The sequence below is a fragment of the Pituophis catenifer genome, unplaced genomic scaffold (assembly GCF_029215685.1).
Source record: "Pituophis catenifer annectens isolate HBS135680 unplaced genomic scaffold, rPitCat1.0.hap2 SCAF_6, whole genome shotgun sequence".
Classification (NCBI taxonomy): Eukaryota; Metazoa; Chordata; class Lepidosauria; order Squamata; family Colubridae; genus Pituophis; species Pituophis catenifer.
Genome location: NW_027256886.1, coordinates 99,823,760 through 99,848,186, shown reverse-complemented (window position 1 = coordinate 99,848,186; position 24,427 = coordinate 99,823,760). Strand labels below are relative to the sequence as shown.

At 40.8% G+C, this 24,427-nt stretch overlaps 1 protein-coding gene across 3 annotated transcripts in view; it reads right to left on the bottom strand.

Moving 5' to 3' along the window:
- NRG3 (neuregulin 3) overlaps positions 1-24,427 on the bottom strand; it is a 601,472-nt gene that overhangs the window by 69,575 nt on the left and 507,470 nt on the right. For 2 of the 3 annotated variants that reach the window (XM_070945189.1, XM_070945187.1), the window contains exon 4: positions 2,537-2,563. In XM_070945189.1, the coding sequence (XP_070801290.1) occupies positions 2,537-2,563 (27 nt within the window). The remainder of the gene's footprint in view (positions 1-2,536; positions 2,564-24,427) is intronic. The other variant, XM_070945188.1, reaches the window with a different exon arrangement.

The window sequence follows — 24,427 nt, the reverse complement described above, 5'->3', positions numbered from 1 at the left end:
CACTGGCTTCTCCACATGTGTACACATCATGAAAGTCCCAGAGAAGCTGCTGAAGCTATGATGATTAGTAAAGCACAGAACAGAATAACAGAGTTGGAAGGGACCTTGGAGATCTTCTAGTCCATCCCCCTGCCTAGCAGGAGATCCTATACCATTTCAGATAAATGCCTGTCCAATCTCTTCTTAAAAACTTCCAGTGATGGAGCACTCACAGCTTCTGGAGGGAAGCTGTTCCACTGATTATTCTAACTATTAGCAAATTTCTGCTTCGTTCTAGGTTGCTTCTCTCCTTGATTAGTTTACATCCGTTGCTTCTTGTCTTGATACAGGAGGTTTGGAGAATAGTTTGACCCCTTCTTTTCTGTGGCAGCCCCTCAAATATTGGAAGACTGCTATCATGTCATCCCTAGTCCTTCTTTTCATCAGACTAGACGTGCCCACTTCCTGCAACCATTCACAATACGGTTTAGCCTCCAACCTGCGCCTTGGTGGCACAGCAGACTAAAGTGCTGTTAAGTAGCACCAGCTGCCTGTAATTACTGCAAGTTCAAATCTCACCAGGCTCAAGGTTGACTCAGCCTTCCATCCTTCCGAGTTGGGAAAATGAGGACCCAGATTGTGGGGGCAATAAGCTGACTTTGTATAAAAAAGAACACCGCTTGGGGGGGGGGAGGGCGAAAGCCCTACTAAGCAGGTATATACAAAAATATGAAGGCTATTGCTTAACGCATTGTAAGCCGCCCTGAGTCTCCAGAGAAGGGCAGCATATAAATCGAACCAATAAATAAATAAATAAACTTCCTATTCATCTTTGCTGCTCTTCTCTGCACACTTTCTAGAGTCTGAATATCTTTCCCATATGACCTAAACTGGATGCAATACGAAAATGATCTATCATTTGCTGACCTGGTTTTGACGGAGTGATTTGAATGAATCACTCTCAAAGTGAATAACTCGCTAATGTGTTGCTTGCCTTAACATCTTTGTTTCCAAAGTTTCGGTAGGAAAATATGCTGTTTTCTTTTAAAAAAATATCCTTCTGTAGAATGCAAGAACAAAGCATTCTTCTGGGTGTTACCAGTAACACCAAGTCCTACAAATAACATTAGCAGTCTAGGTGTCTGTTCCTCACCACTACCACTAGCAGCTTGTGTCTACAACACCATCTGTGTGCACTGCAGATGGTGAAAATACTAGAGACTTTGAGGGACAACTTTCAAATAAGAGAAATCATGTTTCTGGGTTACGTCCTTTGACTTCTGTTGCAAAGAGAAGGAGACTTTTGTTCATCTGTTTTCTAATTTTTGCTTCCGTTTTTTGTGTGTGGCTGAATCAATGACAAAAAGAAGCCCTATATTCTCTGACCATGTAGCCCTGCTTCAAAAAAATCCCCACCCCAACTAGACCTCTGGAGGACACAGTTGATGTTTCTGTCTGATATGCAACACTTTGAGTTCTCCACATTCTTCTTAAACTGCCTTTGCCAAGAACTATGGAGGTGACCTTGAAGACTTTCTTTTTCTTTCTTTCTTTCTTTCTTTCTTTCTTTCTTTCTTTCTTTCTTTCTTTCTTTCTTTCTTTCCTTCCTTCCTTCCTTCCTTCCTTCCTTCCTTCCTTCCTTCCTTCCTTCCTTCCTTGTGTCACACAACTCTCAAACAACCCTGGGCAGTTTAGAAGGTAAGTAAAGTAAAAATAAAAATAAAAATAAAAAAAACATTACAAGATGAATAAAGAAAATGGAAATCTGACCACGCAGCAGCAGCAACAACAGCAAACCTGTCTAAAATACATCTCTCAAACCAGTCCAACTAGTCCAGCCCAGCCCAGCCCTGCCCCACCCCTGCCCCACACCACGCCATGCCACGCCACCCCATCCAATCCAATCCAATCCAATCTACAATCTTGAAGAAGGAATGCAAGAGCAGCTATGTAAACATTAATTTAGCTCTGAAAGAGAGGAAGGGGTGAGAAAAAGGTTGAATTTGCCCTGCTTTGATTCTCATAAGTATAAGAAAGGGAGAGAGAAAATTGGTCAGAGTTTCCAGACTGAGATGAGCCTTTCCAGATAGACCAGGTCAAGAAACAAACCCCGCCAGACGCACTGGAACTCTACCATTAGAAGATATAATAACAGCATCTTGAAAGCCTAAAGGGAAACCAAAGAGAATCAAAGAGAAATCTTGAGTTTCTTTCTCACCCTCCCTCTCTTTCAACACTGCACCATTTTAGCTTCAATCCGGGGATAAAAAAAAACAATGAAATAAAACATAAACAATCTTAAAAATTACAGCCAATGTATGTTTGTAGTTAAAGGATTGAGAAACACCAGCTGACAACTAAGCTGTGTGGTTTGGGGTCGGTCATTTTCACTTAAGGCATCCTATCACACAGTCATTGTTCTGGCTGCATAATTAGGGGGGATTCCCAGGTATCTCCCCCCCTCTCCCAGTCATTTGAGCTCCCCCAGGGAAAATGGTTTGCTTGGTGCAAGAAACAAATCTGATATACAAAATGTAAAAAGAAAAGAGAAACTTACCCATGAATTCAATTCCTAAATGGTGAGCTGTACCAAGGAAAGTATGGAAACAAAGGAGAAAAGAAAGAGAAGGGAAAACATTAGTAAAATATCATGAACTGATTTTAAAAAAACAGTTCCTTCAAGTGTGTGTGTTCCTCTCTCTGTGTGTATATTATCATGATAGAACATAAAATACTTAATTAATTATGACTGCCTTGTCCCACTTATTCCAACAAGTTTATTATTATCATCGCATTAAGTTAGCCCAAACCCAATTCCAGCTCAGTATGTTCATAGCCAACTATAAACTGCTTTATGGAAAACTGTATAAAAATGGAAATTAAAGGCACGTGAAAATAGTTAGTCTATTGTATTTGAACTGGTCCTCTCCCCAGGCTTGCAAAACCCACAATTCTTCTTAACCAGATAGACTGCGAACATCCTGAATGAATCCAGGCTGGAAAACTTTCAAGAAAAGATTGGACTGCCATTTGTCTCCTGCTTGAGCGGGGGGTTGGACTGGATGACCTGTAAGGTCCCTTTCAACTCGGTTAATCTGTTAATATCTACTTCAGTTGCCAAAAATTCTGCAAATTCCAGTTACAGAAAAGGTTAAGGTTTTGCTTCCATCTAGCAGTCAATTGGATGTTTGCAGCCCAGAACGGATAGCCAACAAAGGAGAATATTTGTAGCTTAGAGTTGAACTATGGGGTTACCACTGCACTGATGATGCACTGATGATGTTACCTGGTTTGGGTCATGAAACGTCTGCAAGAAAACAACCGAGCTCAGAGAGCCCCCTGGGAACTAGCCTTTGTTGCATGACATTTCACTCAGTCAGTGTCAGGTTTATGAGTACAAATTTATTCCATGCTAGCCCTCAATAAGAATCTGTAAGTAGTAACAGTCAAAGGAAATTGGTGGTGGAAAAGAATCAACGGAATGACGCAAGATGGGTTAGACTTGTGGGCTCTTGTGGGCAGGTGGGACTCCTCCCTCAGCCCCTCCTAGAGTCAGCCCCTAATCCGGTCATGTCTTCTCGCCTTCAGCAACACACAATGTCACTTGGGTAAGTTGACTCTACATTTACCAGATAGTTGAACAGGCAAAGAAGGGCCCTACTTGTTGATACATATACTTTATTTAGGACATTCCTTTTATTATAATCCTACTCTATTTCATCCCTACACCATTTGGGGATAATTAAATGGGAGGTGGTACTATGCCCCCTGATACTTCTGTATTTGTTAAATTGGATTGTGCAACATTGCTCTTATTTTGATAGTAAATCTCAGCATCTCAGAGAGAGTTCTGCTAGTCCGGGGAGTCCTTGACTTATGATCACAACTGAACCCCAAATTTCTGTTCCTAAGCAAGACAGAATTCTGTCTGAATTTTGATGCTGTAACGTGTTGTTGAGTGTGAAAAATAGTTGCAAATCACTTTTTCCAGTGCCGTTAAGATTATAGATAACAGAATAACAGAGTTGGAAGGGACTTTGGAGACCATCTGGTGCAACTTCCTGCAGGAGCAGGAGACCCGCCTAGACCATTTCAGGCAAAGGGCTGAAAAGTCTCCTTAGTTCTAGGTTGGATCTCTTTTTCTGGACCAAGGTTACAAGAAGAGGCATTTGTAGCAGTAAAGGATAGAACTGAACTATATATTAAATGCACTACCTACCTACATCAACCTACTGTATGTTGCCCTTTCCATATGAGAATAAGATTGGCTTGAAACTGCTGCCCTGCTCTGCTGAGCACTGTAGCTATGCCCATTGAAGACAATTTTATGGATGAAAGAAATGAAGCTTGGCTGCCACACAAGCACTGTGAAGTTCAACAGTTGTCTACTCTAGATGTAAACTTTACATCTGCTCTTCATACAGAAGATTTAATACCTCGGTGACTATATTCCACAGCCCCTGTCCTGTTCTCAGAGGCTTCAAATCAGTAGCAAAGTATGCAATGCTTTTAATCCAAGCCAGTGTAGCTCAAACATTGTAAGTTGTCTCAAAAGATCTGCAAGGGGAAATTAATTTATAGTCTTTTACTCTGCTTGCCAGTAAGCATGAAGACCTTCAGCTCCTCATCAACAGAGTCCCAGAAATATCTGAAAAAATATGGCTTGAAGCTTAACACCTCAAAAACCAAGATCATGGTCATCAGCAAACAACCCATTAATTTACCACTGATAAATTCGGAAGGAATACCACTAGAAAAAGTTGAAAGGATCACGTACCTCGGTTTTCATTTACATGAGAGCTGGGACATGATCAGTGAAGTAAAGGCAAGGATAGAGAAAGCTCGAACAGCATTCTTCAAAATGAAAAAGGTCTTCTGCAGTCACGACATAAGCCTAAGACTGAAAATCAGGCTTGTCAGATGTTACATCTGCTCTATCCTGCTCTGCGGAGTAGAGAGTTGGTCTCTGACAGAAAACCACTTGAAGAAACTAGAAGCATTTGAAATGTGGATTTACAGACAGCTGTTACGTATAAGATAGGTTAACAAAATCACAAATGAGGAGATGATAAGCTGCCTGGGAAAGCCAAGGGAAATCATCAAAGCCATTAAAAAGTGGAAGTTAGAATATTTTGGACATGTGATGCGACACCCAGAAATATACGGCATCCTTCATTTAATCCTCCAGGGAAAGGTTGAAGGCAAACGAGGTCCAGGCAGAAGAAGAACATCATTAGCTTCAAAACCTAAGGGACTGGTTGGACAAAACAGTCATGTGACTGTTGATAAAAATAGGATTGCCAACATGATCGCCAACGTCCGATGACGGATATGGCACAAAAAGAAGAATAGTCTTTTCCTCACCACTGAGAAGCCACCAACTTCCACCGTGCAATTTCTGAAGATGCCTAAGCCTGAAACTTTCTGACTTTCTTTAGACTGAGCAGTTGTCAAGCTCGACAACTTTAACAGTGCCATTTGAAAAGACATTTAAAAGCCACAATGCATGTGTGCTGAATGAACAACAATATAATTAAGAGCTTATCCGAAACCAACATTTTATTTAGACTGAAGTACAGGGTGAAATCATATTGATTGTATTGTGCAATCAGGACACAACGCTGTGTTTTCCTGGACAGTTAAAATCCATCAAAGAAAAGGGTTCCTTGGTGAACATTGTCAAATGTGGGATTGTTAGTAAAAGAACCAAAGTTTTTATTATGTTCCAATTTGTTAGATCAAGCTGTGCAGGGGATTTCAAGGGAGGTTAACATGAGATATTCTGTACCCTTCTGAGAACTAATGAAGCAACTTTAGGGATTCTGCCTTAGGAAAACCCGAGACAGAAGTGAATAACGTTCTGTTTTTACTATCCTGATAACATTTAAAGCTGTGATTTGTTGGAGTATTTGTTCCCGGGGCCTCATGGTGAGAGGTATATTTAATTTTCAAAGCTCCCTCTGGAAGCTGCTTCACAAAGCAACATGATCTGCTTGTCGCAAAGGGAAGTAAATGGGGCTTCATTTTCTTCAGCTTCCTAGTCCTTCTCAGCTCCAGAAAACATGTAGAATGCTGCAGGAAGACAAAATTTATCTGTACACACACAGAAACAAATCTGTTTTTATTGTTCCCTTAAATCAACAATTTCCACATTATTAACTAAAGGCATCTACCTCAATGACTTTCTTGGTTAAAGTCTTACCATATGATATGATTTGGTCTTGTGAGCTAGTGGTTTCAGTTAGTACCACTTTATAACTTATTGCTTTATTGTTTTATTGCTTAACGCATTGTAAGCCGCTCTGAGTCTCCGGAGAAGGGCTGCATATAAATTAAAGCAAATAAAATAAAACAAAATAAAAAATAAGGCCTTGGTAAGGCCATTTTTGGAATACTGCATTCAGTTTTGGTCGCCACAATATAAAAAACATGTTGAGACTCTGGAAAGAGTGCAGAGAAGAGCAACAAAGATGATTAAGGGCCTGGAAGCTAAAATATATGAAGAATAGGTTGCAGGAACTTGTTGTGTTTAATCTAGTGAAAAGAAGGACTAGGGGTGACACGATAACAGTGTTCCAATATCTGAGGGGTTGCCACAAAGAAGAGTGGGCCGAATTATTCTCCAAAGTAGGACAAGAAGCAATAGATGGAAACTAATCAAGGAGAGAAGCAACCTGGAATTAAAGAGAAACTTCCTGAAGTGAGAACAATTAATCAGTGGAACAACTTGCTTCCAGAAGAAGAGATTGGACAACCATTTTTCTGAAATGGGATACGGTGTCCTGACCATGCAGGGAGTTGGACTAGATGACATCCACGGTCCCTTCCAAGGTCTCTGTTATTCTGTCACCTATAACCCTAATCTTAATTTTCCATCATTCAACATTTTCAGGAAAAGAGTGGAGAACCATTTGTCCAGGATAGTATCCACACTGCTGCTTTGGGCAGAGGGTTGGAGTAGAAGGTCCCTTCCGGCCCTATCAGTCTATAATTCTACAAGAAAATGTATGGGGAAATCTCTTAATGATAAAGCTATTAAAGTCATGTTAAACTCTCTTCCCCAATTCAGAAATGTGCATATTTTTCAGAAACTTTGGCAATATCAGGAGCGGGGAAATTGCCAAGAGACCAATTTTGAGAAATCAAAAGAAATTGGATTACTCCAGATATTTATAATCAGATCCAGGTCTCATGTAATTTATCTACTTTTGAAAAAGCAACCTGTTCTACTAATTGGTAAATGATGCATGGATTTTATGATCATTTACAATGGATTTCTATCTTCTTGTCAAATCTGAAAATATTCTTTAACACTTGATATACAGGTGCTTAGATTGATGGGTAGAAGATGCCAGAAATTGCTGGTGTAGGTACAAACCTGACTAGGCCTCTTAGGGTATGTATCGGGATCAAAGCATGACAATTTGTTCAGGAACCATCTAATGTCAGAGGCCAGATGAAAGAGGACAAGTTATCTAATGAACTAAGGTTACCAGATCTGGGTGGAAAGCATCCAGATGTTCAAGAAATGGTAGCAAAGCCAGTTTTGGATCGTTTTGCCGCCATTTAACAGCTTTCTGGTCTTTCCACTCCAGATCTAATAGTCCTGCTATCAACACCAAATTATTTCCATTTTTACAATGAAGAAATTGTTCCCATAAATATCTCTTCGAACTGACTGGGTGAATGGAGTTTAAGAGGCAGATGCAATTTAATTTAAAGTGAGCTTCACTCTTCTTTCCTTTAAAAAAAAAATCAGGTTCCCCCCCCCCGCCCCCCATTGTTTAACAGTTTTACTTCCTAAGGAACAGTACTGTGGCTTCCAGTAGAAGGGGGATAGACTTGTACGTAGCTCAGGGTTGAAATGAGGGGTTCTTGGTGCTTTCTGAGCTTGGTTACCTTGGTTGCACTGATGCTGTTACTTTGTCAGGTAATGAAATATCTGCAAGCAAAGAACCACAGATTGTCTCTTTTTAACTGAGCCTTAGACACCCACCCACCCCCATATCTATTCTTAGTAACCAATGAGCATCTACATTGGGAAGAAGAAGTTTTGCCAAATAGTATTTGTAGCTATGTGTTGAAATGCATAATGAATACACAAGGGGCATGTTAGAAATCCTCAGCTTAAGAGATTTCAGATAGATTCTTTGCTGAAGTGATCAAAAGAAGAACTCTCAGCCTACCTTGTCAGACTTTGCAGATTGGTCCAAGTGATCATTAAAAATATATATGTGAACACTGAATATTCCGGTTGAGGGGAAATATTTGATTCTACATGTTTCTTTAGCTACATGCAGAGAGAGGGAGGGAGGGAGGGAGGGAAGGAAGGAGGGAGAGAGAGAGGGGGGAGGGAGGGAGGGAGGGAGGGAGGGTTGTCTGTTTTTACTTAGCTGTTACTTCTCAGTGGAAACTGAACGTGAAAAAAATCATCGATGGAACTAGTAAAATAGCTAAAATCAAAACAAAAGACCAAGTGACTTGAGACCTTGTCAAAAACAGACTCAGCTTTGTTTTTAATGCAGCCAGTAGGTGCTTAAAGAGATTAACGTAAGTAAAGAGAAATTTAAAAGCCTCAGAAAATCCATCAGAAAGGCTTTAAAAGAAACACCGTCCATTGTATCATCCGGTTTGACGCTTCACCATTCCAACAATCAGACAATAGAAAACAATAAATTCACCGCGTTTGGCTTGCATGCGCCAATGGCAATTATCCCATTACCATGAAAATAACATTTATTGCTGCATAATCTGCTCATTAGCCTTTTTAGAGGAAACAAACAAAAATCACTTTTATTCCTTAGCCTTATTCAACTATGCTACAAGAAAATGACAGCAAGTCCGCCATCTGATAAAAAAATTAAATACTTCTTTCTTATACTGTAAATGATTATGTGCATGCAACATGTTTAACCTTGCAATGAATTAACCCAGTTCGGAGGGATCACACAATACACAGGAACTTGGATTAGCCAAACAGGGCGGCTCGAGTAACACAATGTACCAAACACCCATATGCAAGTATGAATCATTATGATTGCTGTGATTGTTAGGTAATTTTATAGGCTTGCTCAATCTCTAGCAATTTGGGGTGGTTTGCAGAAAACCACAAAAAACAAACATGAAGATTCAAGGTGGCAAGAAGGACAAAACTGAGTGGGGAAAAAACATAAAAGAAAAATAATCCATATAATGGATCAAGGGGGCTTCAATACCCCTCCCCAAGCATATCCACATTATATTCATCCATCCATCCATTCGTTCGTTATCTATCATTCATTTGTATCCCACCTTTATTATTTTTACGAATAAAGCTTAGTTTCAGTACATTGGGCCTAGAGATCGCATTCACACATCACATAAACCTGAGGCTTTTTTTAATTATGACTTATTGAACAACATTTCAATGGTTTGATTACACAAGTCAAAAACTAAGGTCTGGCTTGGCCTCTCATACTAAGATGGAAAAGAGCACATTTCATTCTGGTTTGCCTTCTAGACAACATATAGAGAAAGGATCAATCTCACTCTAGATCAGTGATGGGAAACCTTTTTGGCACCAAGTGCCAAAAAGGGAGCATGTGTGCATGCGTCCTTTGCATGCGCTCGTCTGGGCCGCAACCCAGAAGAGGAGCTGCCCAGGGCTCATGCGCATGCCCGAAAATGGACTTTTAAATTATTTTAAATTGATGTCTATTCTGTTTTTAAATAGGCTGTACACCGCCCTGAGTCCTTCGGGAGAAGGGCGGTATAGAAATAAAATTATTATTATTATTATTATTATTATTATTATTATTATTATTATTATTATTATTATTATTATTCCAGGTTCCAGTACTGCCACGCGCAAAAAGGAAAGGTGATCGTCGCGCACGCATGCGTGCCAGAAACCTGGAAGAGGAATGGGCAATGCTGCGTGTGCCAGGCAACATGACTCCACGCGCCACTTCGGGTACGCATGCCATAGATTCGCCATCACGGCTCTAAATGTTCAAGCCTCTTTTGCAGGACCACAACATTTTTGTGATGTTTGCCCTGGGTGTTGCTTTGCAGTAGGGCAAATTCATTATTTATCTGTTAAATTTTATTCATTGCCTATCTTGCCATGGGGCTTTCTAGGTGAATTACAACAATGATATGGAGAAATGAAAAGAAGGGTAAATACAACAGCAGCAAAGTAATGGAGCACAAATGGAAGACCCTGATTCAATGGATTGCAAATACAGGATCAGAACTGTCTGTCAGGCCTGGACGCCATCTTTTATGTTGGCCCTTCAGGCCTGCCACATGTCCTCTGTGGGAAAATGGGAGGGGGATTGTATGGAGTATGGGAGATATATAGTCAAAATACCATTCCTTTCTCAGAGAGTCAAGGACACCTTGCCCTGGCACCTGGAGTCAGATGGGAGGGTGGATGATTGGGCCATGTGATGGACATGTGGGTGCTTGGCAGGGACTTGAATTTTCCTTTGGGTGGAGAAATCCTTTCAGATTTGGGTTTTCCCAGATGTGCCAATATGACATCTCTAATAAAATGGAACTTTGAGGAATCTCAAGCCTCAGAATCATTTATTGTTGGGGGTGTTACTTGGAACCCTGACACTGTCACATCTCTGGAAGACCCTCACTCAGGGAATGCGACTGCTGCCCACGATTCCCGTGTTAACATCCAAGCCTGCTCAAAATCCTGATCTTTAGAGCCATGTTTTTGTGCCCAAATCCATACATTGATCTTGGACCACTGTTTATTTCTGTGAAGTTAGCTTCACATTTCAGAGTCTCAAACATCAAGGAAATATCAAATTCTTTAGTTTCTCCTCTTTCCTGCAAAGACATTCTGAAGTGTTTTTATCTCTTCTTTTCTTGGCAAAAGAAAGCCCTGTCATCTAGAACTACACTTTCTTTCCGTTAAGCTAGCCAACAGCCTCTGAGTCTCATTTTTTCTAAGTTGCTGAAACAGCTATCATGTCGCTGTTTCCCTCTTCCTTCCCCTGATCCCACCTTTGCTAGATAAACCTGCCAGGAAGGATTCATCCATCGCTAGTCTTGCTTGAGAGGATTATGACCATTTTAGCCCTTAGCGATTCTGACTGGGTCGCTAAATATCCAGCACAGGTAGCTGTAGCGTAACGAAAGCACCCTGCCGCTTAGCAGGCCCAGAGTCTCTTGCTGTTCTCTTCTGTGTTGAATAAACAGGCATTGTCACTGCTGGTGAGAGCTAATGGCCAGGAGCCAGAGATCACTGCACAAGCGGAATAAGTCTGCACCCAAAAGGTTTTGGAACTTATTTTTCCCAACCAATGAACATCCTCCTGGCTGAAGGGTAGGGAATTTGCTGTTTGTCTTCTGGATGCTGTTAAACTACATATCCCAGAATCCTCCTCTACTGGCAATGTGCTGAGTCTGGCTGCAAGGGTTTGTATTTTCAGCAACATCTTGGGGACTCAAACCTGCTTTAGATCAGTGTCTGGTTTACAAGGCTGGCCAAGTAAATGTTTGGAAACAGAAGGGCTGCAAAAAATAATGGATGCTCTCAAATATATTAGTGAATGAATACTATGAAGCAATTATACTGAGATTCTTTTATTTATTTAGATTAAATGAATGACAATCAAATCACAGAAATGATAAAATATATAAAGAATGGTTGCAGGAATTGGGTAGTCTAGTGAAAAGAAGGACTAGGGGGGCACGATAGCAGTGTTCCAATATTTGAGGGGCTGCCACAAAGAAAAGGGCGGTCAACCTATTCTCTAAAGCACCAGAAGGCAGGACAAGCAGCCATGGATGGAAACTAATCAAGGAGAGAAGCAACTTGGAATTCAGGAGAAAATTCCTGACAGTGAAGACAATTGATCAGTGGAACAGAAGTTTCCTCCAGAAGTTGTGGGCGATCCATCACTGGAGGTTTTCAAGAAGAGATTGGTATCAGTATTGCCTTCTTCTTATTTCCTGCTTAATTTCTTTAATGTTTTTTTTTAATTCCTTTTCTGCACGTTGCATAATGTTGTCGACTTTGAAAGTAACATGATGGGAGTGAGTGGAAGTTAAGACAGGTGAAAGCAGCAAATAAGAACTGTCCATGTAAAGTATTTCAATTAATCGAATGGAGTGATGAGTGAAAGCTCTCTTACTTCTAGAGAGAATCTAGAACTATCTACACTCAGTCTTCCCTATCGGTGACCTAGCTAGCTTTCTGGTGGGATGCCTCTGACTGAAGCGAGATAACTGAAGCAAGAGATAACGTTTTCATACTAAATTATCTGAAATATTTTATGTGTTGTTGCTGTTGAGTTGTATCTGACCCATCACAATCCCACAGCATGCCAGGCCCTCCAGTCCTTCAATGTCTCCCAGAGTCTGCCCAAATTCATGTTCACTGCATTGATGATGCTACTTCATGAAGCTGGGAGTCAATAAATGTCGAATGTTAAGCCAAATACATACTGAATTACTATTCCCCCCCCCCGCCCCAGGAGAAGACATTTTCTTGAGACATTTTTGAGCTAATTGAAAAAGTAGCCTTAGTAGCTCATTAGACCCAACCAGAGGTACCATATTTTTTGGAGTATAAGATGCACCTTTTCCCCCCCCAAAAAGTGGGTGAAAATCTGGGTGCGTCTTATACTCCGAATGTAGCCCCGCCCAACTTCTCAAACGGAGGTTTCAGAGGCTGAAAAAAGCATCAGAAAAGAATGAACTTTCTGAAGCTGTTTCAGAGGCAGAATTTTTTTTTTTCTGAAACAGTTTCAGAAGTCTCAGAAGCAGGAAAAAAAAGCAAAAAAAAAAAAAAAAAGCAAGGCACAGAGTTCACAACCAAGAAGCTGTTGCTAAAATTCACCTCTAGGAACAGTTGATTGGGGCTATTCCTGGAGGCCGATCCACCTGCCAATCAGTTTTTTTCTTATTTTCCTCCCCAAAAACCATGGTGCGTTTTACACTCCGAAAAATACGGTCATTGCAGAATATAAGGCTTATAAGAATGCCACGATGGTAATTTTTCTAAAGAAATCTACTGAACGCACCTAAGAGCTTGAATAGACAGCTGTTCTGTTATTCTGTTAGAATCCAGGGGTTGCACTAGACAAGAATTTTATGAATAGGTTAACTCGGTTTAGGTCCAGAAAAGAAACAGAGATACATGATTAGTTTTTGAATTGCCTGCTTGGATAAAAATGCTAGAAGCTGTGGTTAAATTGGCTTCAGCGGCTAAAGAACAATTTTAAATTTGTTTATACCAGCCTTTTTTCCTTTGCACTAATCAATATACTTTCACAGTAATAGTAAACACATTTTCAGCTCTTCAGGTTGGCGGCTGCAGAAATTTTGACCCTGTTACTTTTGATCTATCTCATCTTCGCTTGCAAATCCATTGGGGTTTCCTAAGTACAATTTCATTCCTGAAATGGAACCAAAGCTGCACTTACTAGAAAGAGAATGAATTTAGAAAATCCTAGGTGACAGATCTAATGCCTCTAATATTTATGCAGAGTGAAACAGATTTGTGTGTCAACATTCAGGATTTTCAGAGTTTTGCAATGTGATGCCTGAGAACAAAATATACACATACTGTATAATTGTATACTATAAACATATTGGAGAAAAATGCATATAAAATTCATATAAAAGTATAAAGTATAAACATAATTTGAATACATGAAAAGAGTAAGTAAAAAGGAATATTAGAACAGGGACAATAGGCACACTTATGCACGCCCCTTACAGATCTCTTAGGAATGGGGTGAGGTCAACAGTAGACAGTTAAAGGTTGAAGTTTTGGGGGTTTGGGGAAGAAACTACAGAATCAGGTAGTGCATTCCAGGCATTGACCATTCTGTTGCTGAAGTCATATTTTCTGCAATTGAGTTTGGAGCGGTTTACCTTGAGTTTGTATCTATTATTTGCTCGTGTATTGTTGTGGTTAAAGCTGAAGTAGTCATTGACAGTATATGGGAAAAAATAAAGATGCACAGACTGCAAGATGCCTACGTAAGAACACATATTAGGAACAATATTTATGATTAGATAAACATGTTTTATTTGGTTTTGCCTGTTGATATAGAAACAGATCAAACTGCATTTACAGTGAGGAAAATGGAAAATAGGAGAACTAAAATGGTCATATCCACATAGAGGCAGTCCTTGACTTATGACAACATTGGGGACCAGAATGTCTGTTGCTAAGCAAGATTTTTGGCTATGGTTGTTAAATTAATAAGTGAATGTTAAATCTGATGACTAACAATCTGAACTGGTCTCTCCACACATCATCCTTAGTGACAAACCAGTGTCTGCATTTCCTGTGTGGGATAGAATAGAATAGAATAGAATAGAATAGAATAGAATAGAATAGAGTAGAATAGAATAGAGTAGAGTAGAGTAGAGTAGAGTAGAGTAGAGTAGAGTAGAGTAGAGTAGAATAGAATAGAATAGAATAGAATAGAATAGAATAGAATAGAATAGAATAGAATTCTTTATTGGCCAAGTGTGATTGGACCCACAAGGAATTTGTTTTGGTGCATACGCTCTCAGTGTACATAAAAGAAAAGATATATTTATCAAGAATCATAAGGTACAACACTTAATGATAGTCATAGGGAAAAAATAAGCAATCAAATCATATTAGGAAACAGTCAATATAAATCGTAAGGATACCAGCGACAAGGTTACAGTCATACAGTCATAAGTGGGAGGAGGTGGGTGATAGGAACAATGAAAACATTAATAGTAATGCAGACTTAGTAACTAGTTTGACAGTGTTGAGGGAATTATTTGTTTAGCAGAGTGATGGCATTCAGGAAAAAATTGTTCTTGTGTCTAGTTGTTCTGGAGTGCAGTGCTCTATAGCGTCGTTTTGAGGGTAGGAGTTGAAACAGTTTATACCCAGGATGCGAGGGATCTGTAAATATTTTCACAGCCCTCTTTTTGACTTGTGCAGTATACAGATCCTCAATGGAAGGCAGGTTGGTAGCAATTGTTTTTTTCTGCAGTTCTAATTATCCTCTGACGTCTGTGTCTGTCTTGTTGGGTTGCAGAACCAAACCAGACAGTTATAGAGGTGCAGATGACAGACTCAATAGTTCCTCTGTAGAACTGTATCAGCAGCTCCTTGGGCAGTTTGAGCTTCCTGAGTTGGTGCAGAAAGAATATTCTTTGTTGTGCTTTTTTGATGACGTTTTTGATGTTGGGTGTCCATTTTAGGTTATGAGATATGGTAGAACCTAAAAATTTGAAGGTCTCTACTGTTGATACTGTGTTGTCCAGTATTGTAAGAGGTGGTAGTATGGGAGGGTTTCTCCTAAAGTCCACCACTATTTCTATGGTTTTGAGTGTGTTCAGTTCCAGATTGTTCCGGTCGCACCACGATGCTAGTTCTTCAACCTCCCATCTGTATGCAGATTCATCATTGTCTCAAATGAGACCAATCACTGTTGTATCATCTGCAAACTTCAGTAGTTTAACAGATGGATCATTTGAGATGCAGTCATTGGTATATGGAGAGAAGAGAAGTGGGGAGAGCACACAGCCTTGTGGGGCCCCTGTGCTAATTGTACAGGTATCTGATGTGATTCTGGTTAGCTTCACCTGCTGCTTCCTGTCTGTTAGGAAGCTTATGATCCACTTACAAGTGTGTTCAGGTACCTGTACTGGTTTAGCTTAGTTAGAAGAATGTCTGGAATGATGGTGTTGAATGCTGAACTAAAGTCTACAAAGAGGACCCTTGTGTAGGTCTTTGGAGATTCAAGATGTTGTAGGATGTAGTGCAGAGCCATATTAACAGCATCATCTGTTGATCTATTTCCTCAGTATGCAAATTGCCGGGGGTCTAACGGTGGATCCGTGATGGTTTTCAAGTGAGACAGCACTAGCCTTTCAAAGGTTTTCATGACTACAGATGTTAGAGCAACTGGTCTGTAGTCATTCATTTCTTTGATGGAGGGCTTCTTCGGCACTGGGATAATAGTAGAGCGTTAGAAGCCAGAAGGAACATAGCACATCTCTAGTGATTTATTGAAGGTACGGGTGAAGATGGGGGCCAATTGGTCAGCACAGACTTTTTAGCAAGAAGGAGTTATCTTGTCTGGGCCTGAGCTTTTCCTGGCTTTTGTCTGTGGAATAGATCTTGCACTTCCTTTTCTGTGATCACTAGGGGTTGGGGTCAGTTCAGGGGTGAAATGCTCCCAGTTTGGACTGGCTCGGGTGAGTAGGTAGCGATGGCGGCAGGCAGTTCAGAGAACCGGTAGCAAAAATCCCTTCCCTCCCCAGCCTCCAGCTTGCTTACCTTCGCACGCCTGCCTTGCTTCGCTTGCTGTAATCCCTGCAATCCATTGCATCAGCAAGCAACTGAATCTCCCTGCCTGCAATCAAGCTCATCGGTGAGCAGCTCTTTCTGCCTGCCTGCCTGCCTGCCTGCCTGTAAGTTTTTTTCCCCTTTGGGAGCTTCAAAAAAATAGTTAATTGGGGTTTTTTTAAGATGTTCTTTTTTTAGACCTAGCCATTTAAAGTTTAGGAAGTTTTAAATTTAGCTGCTTTTATATAAAAATAAAAATAAAATAAAATAATATTTGTGCAGCTTTGTGAGATTTTGTGTGTTTCTGTAGTGTTTCACTCTAACTACACAAACACACAAAATCTCACAAAGCTGTATGTGGAATTTTGCATGTGTAAAGTGTGAAAGTTGGTTTTTTGGACTTTTTGTGGCTGTGTGAGGTTCCTGCTTGTTGCAGGGACCATTTTGGGTCTAGCACAGCTGCTTTTACATTGTGGGTGAGCCAGTTGTGTTGTGTTGTGTTGTGTGTGTGTAAAGTGTGAAAGTTGGTTTTGGGGTAAAGAAGTGACGTCAACTTGGCCACACCCACCTGACCAACAAGCCACACCCACCCAGTCACCTGACCACTAAGCCACACCCACTAATTAAGCCATGCCCACAGAACCGGTAGTGAAAATTTTTAGATTTCACCCGTGGGTCAGTTGTAGGAGGTTTGGAGATAGGTGGCTGTAGTTTCCTTTCAAACTTGCAGTAAAACACGTTCAGTCATCTGCCAGTTGTCGATTTCCTTCAGCCTGGGAAGGAGGTTTGCCATAACTGGTTATATTTTTAAGAATTTTCCACATGTTTGCTAGTTCATTTGTTAAGAACTGATTCTTTAGCTTTTCAGAGTAGCTTCTTTTTGTTGCTCTGATCTCTCCTGTTAATACATTTCTGGCCTGATTGTACAGCATTTTATCATCTTTTCAGTAGGCTTCCTCTTTGGAACCATGTAGCTGCTTAAGTTTAGCTGTGAACCAAGGTTTGTTGTTACTGTATATTTGCAAGTTCCTGGTGGGTACACATAGGTCTTCACAGAAGCTGACGTATGATGTTACAGTCTCTGTGAGTTCATCTAAGTCTGCAGAGGTACTTTCAAAAACATTCCAATCAAGGCAGGCCTGTAGCTTTAACTTTGCCTCCTCGATCCATGTCTTCACTGATTTAATTGTTGGTTTTGTGGTTTTAAATCTTTGCCTGTAAGCAGGTACAAGGTGAATCATGCAATGATCAGAGTGTCCCACAGCTGCTCGTGGTAAGGACCGATAAGCATCTTTTAGTGTTTTAATTTCTTCTTCCATTTCTTATTTATTTATTTGTTTTGTCAATCTAGTCGTTCTTATCTCCCTTTGTTCCTTAACTTCTTTCGCCCTCGCTCCTTCTCTTAACGCTCTTTCTTCTTGTTCTTTTGGTAGCTCTTTCCTTAAATTTGCTTTGTTTAGATTTCCCAAAATAATGGCCAGTGAATTGGGGTATTTGGCTTCAGCCTCCATAATATGGTCAGCTAGAGTTCGTAATGCCTTGTTTACACAGGCTTGTGGAGGGACATAAACAGCAATTAGGAGAAATGAGAAGAACTCGCATGGACAGTAAAATGGTTTACAGTTGATAAAGGATGAAGAGAGCATGTCTTTCTCCTTCTGTCCTGGTCACTTTTTACAGAGGTACCATTGGGAACTACATGCCTGGATCAAGCTTCCAAGTAATAAGTCCCCAGAATGAACAATCCGAGGCAGTCATATTGAATCAAAGTCCATTTATTAGGAACATATCAAATTGACAAGGTCTTGGTGTAATTCTGGATCTGACCAAACCCCAGAATTGCATCCAGTAAAAAGCAAAAGTTTGAAACTTCCCCCCACAGTCACATTCTCCAATCAGCTCACAGTCTAACTGTCCAGTGACTCCAAACTCCACCTTCAGCCATCTGCAGGCACATTCTCAGTTCCCACAGGAATGAATGCTGCCTAGCCATAACATTCCCCCTTATCTCTGCAACCCCCCTTCCTACTGCTAGAATGTGGTGAGCCTGAGGCCTCGTTAGATCCCCTTACAGAATACCTAGAAAAAGCTTAGAGAAAGAATAGGGAATGACTACAATAAAACATGACTACACATATGTCAGCTTCAGGATCAACACCCTGTTTGGTTTGGTGGCAGCCGTGCCTCAGATAGAAAGTCCATACAGGGAGTGTTGAGGACAACCAAGAAGATTGTAGGAAACTTACTCCCTGTGATTCAGGACACTGCTTATAAGCGCTATGTGCTTAGAGCTCCAACCTGTTAGTGTTCCAGAAAGTCCACAACTCCAAGTAAAAACACAAGCATTGTTAGAGACCCCACACACCCACTTCATGGTCTGTTTCTGTTGCTCCCCTCTGGGAAGAGGTTTTGAAGTATTTCTAGCAGGACTACCAGATTCTGTAACAGCTTTGTTCGTTATGCCATCCATCTGGTAAACTCGCAAGATTCAGTTTTTTCACCATGAATACATCCGAAGTAGACTGTGTTGTTTCTCTGTGTCATATATGTGGGTGTATGTGGGTAAATGCATAATGGTTATCTTTTGAGAGCTGAATACAAAGAAATTTCATTTTAATGTACACTGATTAGTGTACTGATTTAAAGAGACAATAACATTTTTATTCTATTCTGTTCTGTTCCATTCTGTTTATTCTACTCTGCTCTGCTCTGCTCTGCTCTGCTCTGCTCCACTCCGCTCTGCTCCACTCAACCCCACCCCACCCCATCCCACCCCATCTCTAGTCCAGTCCATTCCATTCCATTCCATTCCATGAATCCAATTTCCCCCATTGACTTTGCTTGTCGGAAGCTGGTTGAGAAGGTCGCAGTTAGCAATCACACCACCCTAAAGTGCTACAACAGTTGTACATACAGGCTTGTTGCCAACCAACTGAATTTTAATCACGCTTCCATGGGATGATGCAACAGCTATAAGCATGGAAACTGGTCATAAGTCACTTATTTTCAGGGCTGCTGTGACTTTGAACAGTCATTAAAAGAATTGTCGCAAGTCAAGGATTGCCTGTACTTCTGATTGTTGATAATGTCATTCACTACTACTTCTTTTTGATGCATAAAATCCATGTATTCCAATTGTTTTTACATGAGTTCTAAATCTCAGGAAGGGAGGACTCAAAAAAGTGTCCAGTTTCTAAGTGTACAATCCAGCCTGTTCTGCATTCATTACCCACAAAAATAGAACACGAGACAGGTTGAATCAATCATGCAGATTTACCAAATTAGAAGATTCACACATGACGGAGCCTTCTAAGTTTAGCAAGGCACATATGCTCCTCCACCTGTAATTCCACTTAATGTTAATTCACTTAACATTTGCCACCCATTGCGTTGTGTACAGGGACACATGCATTCCCACAGAGACACTCACTTTAAAGTCTATAAGTTAAAATAGCTTTGGAGAAGAGTTAACAAAAAGACGTATTGATGGCCACTAATTTAGAGGAGTGTAAAAGGGGATTAGATAAATTCATGGGGGAAAATGCTTTTGACCCTGAAGTTAACTCTGGGTTGGGGGCAACAGGTCTCCCAATACCAGTTTCAGAGGATAAAATGATGGAGATGTTTCAGGTCTCTTGCTTGCAAGTACCCCAGAAGCATTGGTGGTTCATTGTAAAAACAAAACGCAGGACTAAGAGGTCTTGGTCTGATTTCTCTGCCTGTTACTCTTCTACTGGGAAAGGTGAGGAGTATAAGATGTTTAGTAAAGACTTCTTTAAGACTGTTGCGGTAGCACTAGATCGATCAGAATAGAGTTGGAAGGGACCTTAGAGGTGTTCTAGTCCAAGCCCCTACTCAAGCAGGGGACCCTATACCATTTCAGACCAATGGCTGTCCGGCCTCTTCTTAAAGACCTCCAGTGATGGAGCAACCACAACTTCTGGAGGGAAGTTGTTCACCAGTTAATTGTCCCCTAATTGTTAGGAAGTTTCTCCTTAATTCCAGTTTGCTTTCCTCCTTGGAAAATAAGTTGGCCCCTTCTTCTTAATGGCAGCGCCTCAAATACTGGAATACTGCTATCATGTGACCACTAGTCCTTCTTTTCTCTATCAGCACTGCACTATTTCAATTAATTGGGTTACTGCCACTTTTTTGTGGAACATCAAGGGCCATACTACAACATGGCTTAAAGAACTCAACAGAAAATAACATATCTTGTTCTGTATATCCACTCCAACAACCCAGATAAGCAGGGTTAGGGCAAACAACAATGATCTGATCAAGACCCTAGCAAAGAGAAAATCAGACCCACACCAACACTGGCAGGGCAATATCGACTGCGTATAAACAGACAGCAATTCCATACTCACTGCACTGATGATGTTATTGGCTGGGTAATGAAACAACTGCAAAGCAAACAACCAAGCTCAGAGAACATCAAGGACCTCTCAATTCAAGCTTGAGCTACAAATATTCTCTTCTATTGGTATCCACTAAAGGACCTCAAAGAACTAATTTTAACAAAATGCAAAAAGAAAAAAAAAAGGAGGGGGGACTAAAATGTTTGGTTCATCCACTTTAGGGAGTCTCAGGAAGGCACAAAATACGTTGGAAGGATATACATGGGCATAGATCCATTCTCAATTCAAGCTGTCTGCAAACTCCACCTCATTAGAAACATGGGTTGCTAGCTGATAAGGTTCAGTTCTACGAGACCTGCAAACCTCTCATTTTATTCATTAAAAAATTGGCTGGATGTGGATTCCCAGGAAACAGGGACTCCATTACGATATTTCACCCCATCATTGTGGCATATTGTTCTAGCTAATACATAATTTCAAGCACAACAGCTAACCAATTAACATTGTTGGCAGTGGTGCCTTTGTGATTTGTAGCCCTGTAATAATGTTGAAATTAAAAAGGGAAAACCAAGCTTGCAAAGTGAATAGTGTTTAGCTGCAAAGTCATCTGGGCAAGCATTCAGTTCAAGCCAAGATTGACAGGAGTCTCATTTAGATGATGGATGGATTCTTCTTGCCAATACGGAGAACACTCTGAGCCTGATTTTAGGATCACATTCTGCACTTCCACCTGTAGTACTTTCTCAGTGCTCTCCGTCAAATATGTTTTACAGAATAACAGAGCTGGAAGGGATCTTGGAGGTCTTCTAATCCAACCCCCTGCTCAAGCAGGCGACCCTAGACCATTTCAGATAAATGGCTGTCCAGTCTCTTTTTGAAAGCCTCCAGTGATGGAGCCTCCACAACTTCTGAAGGGAAGCTCTTCCACTGGTTGATTGTTTTCAAAACCCAGTTTTCAGAGGTCGTGAGGCCTCGCACTCACCTGGACAGAGAAGTTATCATTCATCAATGTCCCACCAAGTGGACATTGCTGAAAAGCAACTAAAATGATTTTTTGTTTTAAAAAGGCTTGATGGGAGCCTCGGTGGTACGGTGGATAGAATGTACTATTGCAGGTGAACTCTGCCCACGATCAGGAGTTTGATCCTGACCAGCTCAAGGTTGACTCAGCCTTCTGTCCTTCCAAGGTTGGTAAAATGAGGACCCAGTTTGTTGGGGGCAAGAGGCTGACTCCATAAACTGTTTAGAGAGGGCTGTAAAGCACCGTGAAGTGGTATATAAGTCTAAGTGCTATTGCTATGTTTAAATTGATGTTACAACTTGCCCATTGGTTTCAACCCAACATGTTTTTTTTCTTTCTCACATCTGATTGAAATTCTTATCTCTGGTTCGTAAGGTAGCATAAAAGGATGCTGTGATAAAAGCTACATCTGGATGATGATGCCCCCATTCTGCTTAATGGAGGCTCTAGCCCTTCTGTCCTTACCAGTTTAAAGCAGAACAAATTAAGGAAAGTGTCTAATGAGTCAAAGCATTGCCAAGCTGCATCATCATCAAATAAAGATGTTATCCATTCATTCATGACCGACCCTTGGCAATTCTATGGGCCAGGTTTCTCCGCGCCTTCCGATCTTGCCCTGTTTCTTTGAGTTGTTCTATGCTCTGGCTGGCGTCAGCTTTGATGGAGTCCAGCCACTGTGTTCTCTGGTGGCCTGGTTTCGTTTTTCTGCTAACTCATCAATAAATCTTTGCAACTAAGTCATGGTACTTATTAATGTGTTAGAAACTGACTAGGAACGAACATGCTCTCCCATTTTTCTATCTCCTTGTGCTCTCCCCACACACCAAAATTCTAACTTTAAATTGCTACACGCTTTTGTATCCCTCAAGGCAGCCGGCTAGGATACAACAATTAAGCTAAAATTGCACAGCTTTGGAAATGGTGGAAAATATTTGTCGCTCATTTTCAGTTTCATTGTAGTCAATGCAGTAACCATAAAACCTTATGTAGTCATTTGATTTTACTTATGGCATTAACTAATATCAAAACTCTCATTTGGAGGGCGTAATGATGCGATTGCACAGCTCTGTAAGTCGTTTTTCGCTTTCCTTTTTCTTACAAGTGCTGAAATATCTTTGGTCTTCGGTTCTTAAAATGGGCAAATTAAGGTAGATACATTTTACTGGAAAGGTAAATTTTCTTTAGATGTTTTCTGGGAGAAAGGAGCTTATCAATTCCAGGTAGTAACATGTCCCCTCTTAAACTTTTTAAAATTAATCATTATTTTGCTGGTTTTAAAGCAGTAGAAACTGATCCCTACAACATGGCAGTCAGACACCTAGGTTCAGGATATTGGGGGGGGGGGTGGCATGATACACTCAGTAGGAGCCATCATTTTCTGGGGACAACCCTCATTTCCCTTTTTGGCTTCACAGAGTGAAACAAAGACTCAGGAGTCCTTGTTCAGTGCTCTTCTAAACTGATGCAGTTTAGGGCATCTCATAACAATTCAGAAGAAAAAAAAATAAAGAAGCTAGGCATTTAAACAGTCCTGGATGTCCTTGACCTGTAAATTCCGAACTAGATTTTCCCAATTATATTTCCTGACTAGGTGGCTCAGTGGCTAAGACACTGAGCTTGTCGATCAGGTGGTTCGAATCCCTAGTACTGGTCTCCTGCGTGAGCAGGGGGTTGGACTAGATGACCTCCAAGGTCCCTTCCAACTCTGTTACCGTTACTGTTACTTACTGTTACTTAGCTTCTTTCGTTGCTCAGTTTTAGAGCTGTGCTCCTGCTTGTAAAGCACAGGTGGAACCCAATAGAGAAAGGAACAATTTGAGGTGAGGGATTATCAATTATTCAACCCCATCTCCATGGATTTCCACTCCAATACCTAGATAGGGAGCTGAGCTAAAAGTGAGTTTTTCCTTCATGGACTGATTATTCCCATTGTCTTCCCTGTGAGGTAGGACAAGAGGTAGGTAGCACCTCAACTGCATTTGAGGGTTTTAACAGAATAACCGAGTTGGATGGGACCTTGGAGGTCTTCTAGTCCAACCCCCTGCTCGAGCAGGAGACCCTAGACTCAGGAATTCTGGGAGTTGAAGTCCACAGGTTGTAAAAGAGCCGCAATTGCCCACCCCTGCCCTAGACCGTCCCAGACAGATGTTTGTCCAATCTCTTCTTGAAAACTTTCAGTGTTGGAGCATCAGCAACTTCTGATGACAAGCTGTACTCACTTAACTGGCATGACTCACTTAACAACCGTCTTGTTTAGCAACAGAAATTCTGGTCCCTGTTGTAAGTTGAGGACTATCTGTAAACATTAACCCATTGCCACCATCTGGTGATCCTTGGTATTCTTGCAGCAAAAATCTGGTAGACGTAATTGTGGATAAAGTCTTCTCTTGATACATTATACAACTTATGTTTTGTAAAATGTAACTGGCTCAGTAGTTTAGCATTCTCTGTTTCACTTTTTCCTCTTTCAATTAATTCCTCAAAAAGCCCACACAATACATGGCCTCCCTGGACATTTTAAAGTACTAACACTCTGGGTATCTGGTTGTCAGTTTTCACTTAGGGTGGATGTGTTTTCCTTGACTCATACTTCGTATCAGCATTACAGGTTCAGGATATTGCTATGCTAAAGCAGGCACGGAGTTTCCTATAAGGCAGATCTGGTGCCTTTCCTGTGAATTTCATAATTTGCAACTAGTTTACCTGAATATCAGCTTCTCTGCTGATTTCCCTTGGGTTAGTCCAGCCTAGTCATACTCAATTGGTAATAGTGAG